At 46.7% G+C, this 6,322-nt stretch overlaps 1 protein-coding gene across 1 annotated transcript; it reads right to left on the reverse strand.

Annotated features, from left to right (window-relative positions):
- Positions 1-1,219: 1,219 nt before the first annotated feature.
- Positions 1,220-6,065, reverse strand: LOC125551558 (uncharacterized). Its single transcript, XM_048714809.2, has 3 exons — positions 5,648-6,065; positions 3,678-4,436; positions 1,220-3,289 (listed from the first exon to the last, which is right to left on the reverse strand). Exons 1-3 carry the CDS (start codon positions 5,657-5,659, stop codon positions 1,673-1,675), a joined length of 2,388 nt encoding a protein of 795 aa, XP_048570766.2. The 5' UTR covers positions 5,660-6,065; the 3' UTR covers positions 1,220-1,672.
- Between the last annotated feature and the right edge of the window lie 257 nt (positions 6,066-6,322).

Below are 6,322 nucleotides of genomic sequence, written 5' to 3' on the forward strand. Positions count from 1 at the left end.
CATGTCGTCGCAGCACCGTCGGCAGGGAATGCAGCTTCGCCGGCAACGGACGCAACACCTCCTCCAGCCGGTTCCAACACCTCGGCCATGTCGTCACAACGCCGCCGTCGACAGATGCAGCTTCACCGACGACGAATGCAGCATCTCCGCCATGCCATCGTAGTGCCTCTGTTGGGCGGTTCCAGCACCTCCGTCCACCCTCATGGTGGGCGCCATCTCCAGGCTCACGGGATACATGCATTCGACCTCGCCGAGGGAGGAGGATGAGGAGAGTGACGGCCACGGCTTTCCTCGGCTTGCAAGCAGTCCATGGCCCCCCTTTGCAACGTCGCTTGAAAAAAATGGTGGTTGTCGGACTTCCCCTGTGGTGGCGGCTGGCACTCCTTCCCGGCCCGTGGTGGTGGCTGGCCGACCAGAGTTCATCGGAGAGGACGAGAAAGGAGAGAGAAGGGGATGGGGATTCGACGCGGGGAGGAAAGAACGAATGGCTGAGAGAGTTTCCTGGTAGAGATAAGGATAAGATAAGATATAGAGAGAGCGGTGGCTGGTGGGCCCGGTCTGCCGCGTGGCGAGCGCCCATGAGACCGGCGCACGACTCGGCCGGTGCACCGGCCCCAAACGTTTCCCTTCCTCTAAACAAACTGACTATGGAAACTGTGAAGATGGAACTTTTCAAAACAGAATCATCTACTCCAATTTTGTGCAGAATAGCAAGAGCACGATCTGCTCCCTACTGACCAGGGGTAAAAAATTAACTTCTTTCTGTCCCTCCAAAATAGAGTGCGCCAGTTTGTTGACTCCCTCAATAAAATGAAAGCTGGGGGTAACCCTCATTTTCAAAAAAAAAAAATATCAATAAAATATACTCCCTCCATCCCAAATTACTTGTGACAAGACAATTAATTCAGAGCGGAGGTAATACTATTATACAGTATCCCAGTTTTTGTTGGCATTACTTGCCTTTTTCTTGTCGATTCATTGATAGCCATGTTACAAATCCAAATCTCGGCTTAGTAAATATAGTATGGCACTACTAGCAGTAGCAGGCTGTGCACATGGATTTTTTGACCAAAAGTTAAACATTTTTATCAACTAGTAGTCTAGTACTAGTCTAACTTAACTCTCGAATGCAAAGGCAAAACATATGCGGGAAACAACTAGCTAAACACCCAAACCTCCTTCGCATCCAAACTGAAAGCCACAGGCCTTCACTTAGAGGGAAACAAAACAACCAAAGGTATCATTAAGTACAACATGGTGTTCATCTTTCTTCTCTATTACAACTTGGGTTTGCACAGCTTGCTGGGCATGAAACCCTTCTATAAACTAAACAGAAATAATAATATATAAATTGTAAAATTCTTTCTCACGCATCCGAGCTTCTAGAAAGAAAGGGAGAGCAAGGTGTCACCAACATGATGAGGGAACAGTGAGCTCCTCCACAAGAAATGGACCGAGGACAGCTTCAGATGGCCCATGTCGATTGTGAAATCCACCACCTGAAAACCCTGTTTTTTTCTTTTTTTCCCCGCAAAAAAAAAAAGAAAACCCTGCCATTTTCTTTTTCACACTTTATTACACATATCCAAGCCATGCAAGACTATCTGCTCATCCTGTGCGTCAGCCTCCAAATATATGGGTTTCTCTCTACTACTAGTGGAGATGCCCGCATTCAGTCTTCGTTCTTGCGAGCCCGCTGAGGCCTTCTTGTCATCAAGCTTCTTGCGTCCCCCTTGCGCTTTGTGCCTCCGAGGAGACCAAGAGCAACTGCTTCCAGAGCTCTTACGGTGGGAGGCCGATTTCTGGTTCCCTGCCTCCGAGAGCTCGTCTCAACAGTTAGATCATGTTTTCCGGCCGCCTCCAAAACATCAGGAACTATCTCGTTATTCGAAATGGAAGGTGACTTGTCCTCATTTGTATTCACCACAGTTAGATCTTCATTTTTCTGCAAACAATCATGATTGTCTGGCAAAGTCCCTCCCATGCTAGTCCTGGCTACTGCATCAAACTTTCCTTCTGATGACTTGTCCTCATTTGTATTCACCACATTCCGCTTCTTAAGCAATCTGCCGTTGGTAGTAGGCTTCGCTACCTCTGTTATCATGGAACAGTCTGCCAGTGTTCTGGTTTGGAAACTACCACCAAGATCAATAACAGTTGGCTTTGATGTAGTGGATAAAGGCTTCAGTTTCTTTTTCTCGAAATCAGCACCATCTGGTAAATAAAAGCTGTGTTGGCTGGTCTGGTCATTACTGTGCCTAGCAAATCTTCTGCGCTTTGGAGATAAATACACTAGTCTCCCAGTTTTCCTTCCAAGGACAGAGCAGCATGTCAAGTCTGCTTTGTCACCATTACCACTAGAAATGCCTGAGTGCTGATCATCGGAAGAATGGCCATTAACTGGAAAGACAGATTGTGGTGCAGTCCTCATGGCTTCCAACATATCCACCAGCGATTCTTTGGTTGTACTGTAAACTGATCCCATTTCAATGTCATTAACAGGAGCTGTCACTTGTCCATGACATTCCTGGTCATCTGACAAGTTACCATCACTATGTTGCTCCTGAGAGGAACCGTCACTTGACATATTATCTGAATGATCTGTACATCCAAAGCTAATATTTGCATCAGCAGGTAAGCTTCTCAGAGCCCTCACTTTGAAGGGTGCTTCCCCTTGGACCAAGCTAGTATCAATTATAGTGAACATTGGAAGCTCCAGATCACTATCCAAAGGACCATCTTGGCCTGTTGCCCGGCCATTTATATCAACAGGTGCACCATTATCTATTCCATCTGTCTCTAGCTGAAGAAGAGTGGGGTCTGCTGCCACTTTTTTAAGGACGTCAGTGATAGAATCGAAATAGTGAGTGCCTTTAGTGAGCTTCCTTCTTGAGAATTTTTTGATAGCAGGCACCAAATATACAAGGCAATTCTTGGTTGTGCGGACGTCTTTTGGCTGCTCTGAGTGCCACCCTCTTGCAAGCAAACGGGGCCAAACAGCTTCCCAAAACAGATCATTTAATTTCGCCTTACTTCTCCTGGAATCACCTGTTAAGGTGTTGACTATCTCTTCTCTAGCAAGCATGGAACAATTTATGCCTTTAGGTGTGTTGGCAGAAACAGATAGACCTTTGTTTGTTTTGGATGTGTCCTGAACAAATCCAGTCAAATCATGCTTCCCTTTACCAATCCCAACGACCTCAACAAAAGTTTCTGCTCCAATGGTGGATTTCAGAGTGAAGACACATTCCTCTAAAGATGTTAGGTCAGAGCCCAAAGACCTTAAAACCTGAAATATGCAAAAGTAATTCAGCTCATATAGCCGTGATGTATGAAACAATATGCGATCATCCGTTAATTGGCAACACTTGGTTTGCGAAAAAAGATGGCCACACAATCATGATCAGCGAATCATGCTAATAAATTAGTGAAGCATCAAGCTGAAATTTGGCTGTTCTCTTATGTTATTACAGCAGGCAACATATTTGCCTCAATATCTCAATCACCAAATTCATAGAAACATTTAAGATGTCATATGATAGGAAGCACTATCAAATTTGGTAAGCAACTCAAGTTAGACTAGTAGAATCTTATAATAACACGAAGAGATTCATTTTGCACCATTTCAGTATCCCTTGTGAAAGAGGTTGAAATCCGTATTGTATCAAAATGCATACCTCAACTAACGAAGCATGAACCTCCTTGGATATTTTCAATTTCAAACGAGATATAAGCTCCTGTTGTCGCCGACCAGTAAAAATGCTTCTCCCGAGAATGCATCTAGTAGTTCTTGTCCTTCTAAGGTGCGACCATCTTTTATATGCAGTTCCATTATAGAACCTCCCATAGTAGTAGGAGAGCACCTCCCCAACAGTCTTGCTCCCTATAAACTTGCTCACCAGGCTGAGATTTTTACCAAAAATGTGCAGCCCAAGAAGAAAGCATTCTTCTTCTAGACCAGTCCAAATGGAGGCAGATAAGCCATGCAGTGAAGCAATTTTTTTTGTTTCTCTTTGATCCACCATTGTCTTGTCAGTGAAGAGGTCACGGCTTTCTTGGGTGAAACACTGAACCGGTGTTTCATCACAAACTTGATTATTTGCAGAGTCAATTTGATCTACTGGTAGCACAGCATGAGGATCCAGATATGCCCAGTTACCTTCACTTGTAATATCTTCCTTGTTAACTTGACTTGGTGGATGGCTTCCCCATACAACTGGTATAGAAACACTAGGATAATCATACACATGTAACTTGCAACTGTGGAGTGAGCTGGCCATGAGATGACGTCGTTCATCGTCTGTGGCTAGATTGGGGATTTCTGCCTGGTGCACACTTCCTATGCATGGGGATACTGGTGAGTCATCATCCGAAGCTTGAGAAACTTCTACAGATAAATGGTGATCACCAATGTCTTCTAACTGAAGTGTCCCTATCTGTCAATATGGAAGAAAAAAAAGGTCAGTTGTCAAGGATCATTAAATTGATACAGTATAAATAAATTGATACAATAAGAAGTATTCATCGTCAGTATAAATAACTAAGTTGGTTGTGCATTTAGGAGCATGAAACAAAATGGCGCTCTGTATGAATAAGTGAACACATGAAAATTTTCATCCCTTTCAGAGCTCACATGCATATCTACATGCATGATATCTCTAGCATCTGAAATGTGCTATATGCAACAGTAAAGTACACGGCATTACTAATTCATTGCTTACTACAGCAAGCAACTGAAGCAGAAATAAATACTGCAACTAGGATGAACTGCATTGTAAAGCCCTGGAGTAACCTTCGCGGCATCTCTCTCAGATAAGATTGATTAGAAAAAAAGGAGCTTTTTTGAAGTGGCTTATATGTTTTGAGCTGCATATAGCCAGACCAATTGACATCACATCAGAACTGACATCACCCAGCAGTTACTGCAACTTGCCGCACCAATTGCATTTGCACATTATCAGACAGGCAATGCTGGTGATGTTTAAGATTTATCGTGTTAACAGTTGTGAATCACAATGCTTTGTAAAACAAGTAAAACTCTGTCATGACACATTGGATCTCCCAGATAATCACTTGTCCGAATTAAACACTGCACCATAACTAGGACGTATGTATCAGCCTGACGATAATAGGCTATCGAATTCACAAGCACTGCACCTAGGAGCAAGCCTACAAATCTGAAGAGTCAAACATAGCAAATCGAGTCATTTCCTAGAGACCAAACCAAACCCATGAATCGCGTCCTGCAAATCTCAGGCACCACCCTGACCCACCCAATCCAACAAGGACAAGGGCCGCGCATCCCATCAGGTAGGACAACGGGCTCCGAGCAAGTCACGGACAACCCAAACCTGGAGGCTGGAGCAGCCAAGGCAGGCACGGCGGCCGTACCAACCAAACCCCATGCCCTCGCCGAGCCGAACACGCTCGCACGCGGGCGCAGAGACGCAAACACCGTCCCGAAATCTAGAGATGACGTGATCATGGACGCAACCAGCACGGGGGAACCAGGACCACGGCTACCGTAAGCGCAAGGCACGGCCGGGAGCGCGACGCGCATCACCGAACCGCCAGCCACCAGCCGGCCGGGCAAGCAAAGAACGAATGTACTAACATGGGAGGAAAAGAGCCGAGGCAAGCAACGAACCTTGCGTCCCATGCAGGAGAGCCGTCGCCGCCGCCCCTACTGGACGAAGCTTCCCGGCGGCAGGGGGCGACGATTCTCTTGGCTGGGAAAACGGGAAACAGAAGACGGTGACACGGAACGACGACCGGGGTGAAAGAATCTGGGTGGAGATGGCGGCGTGATTCAGAGGCCACGGCGCGGGCGGGTTGGACGAGCAGCGGAGGAAGGCATGTGCGTGCGTGCGCCGGGTTGCGGGGAGGAGGACGGCGCGTGAGGCTTTTGGGAGGGTGGTTTGTTCGCTCGCAGTCGAGGCGAGGCGAGGAGAGGGGTGGAGGCGGAGACGGAGACGGGTAAGCAGGAAAACAGAGGGAGGGGGCGTCGGCCTTTAAAGACGAGAGAGCAGGACAAGGGCGGAGAGAGAAATTGGTGGTGTGTTGAGAACGCTCGCTCTCACGACGACGTCGTGGTGCTTTGCTGCAGCCCGGAAGCGCAATTTCCTTGAGGAGTCTCTCGCGTGAACTGCTCGCCGTTGGATGCCACTTTGGATCCACGCCGTAGGTTCATCTCACGTGCGTGCCTACACACCATCGGATCAAAGGTAAGAACCGTTTCTGTCGCGCCCGCCGGAAAGGGGATGTTTAGCAGATGATGAAGATAATTGTTTATAAAAAAACACACGTCCTGCATTTATCATGA

The sequence above is a fragment of the Triticum urartu genome, chromosome 4A (genome assembly GCF_056163025.1).
Source record: "Triticum urartu cultivar PI428250 chromosome 4A, HENAU_Tu73, whole genome shotgun sequence".
Classification (NCBI taxonomy): domain Eukaryota; kingdom Viridiplantae; phylum Streptophyta; class Magnoliopsida; order Poales; family Poaceae; genus Triticum; species Triticum urartu.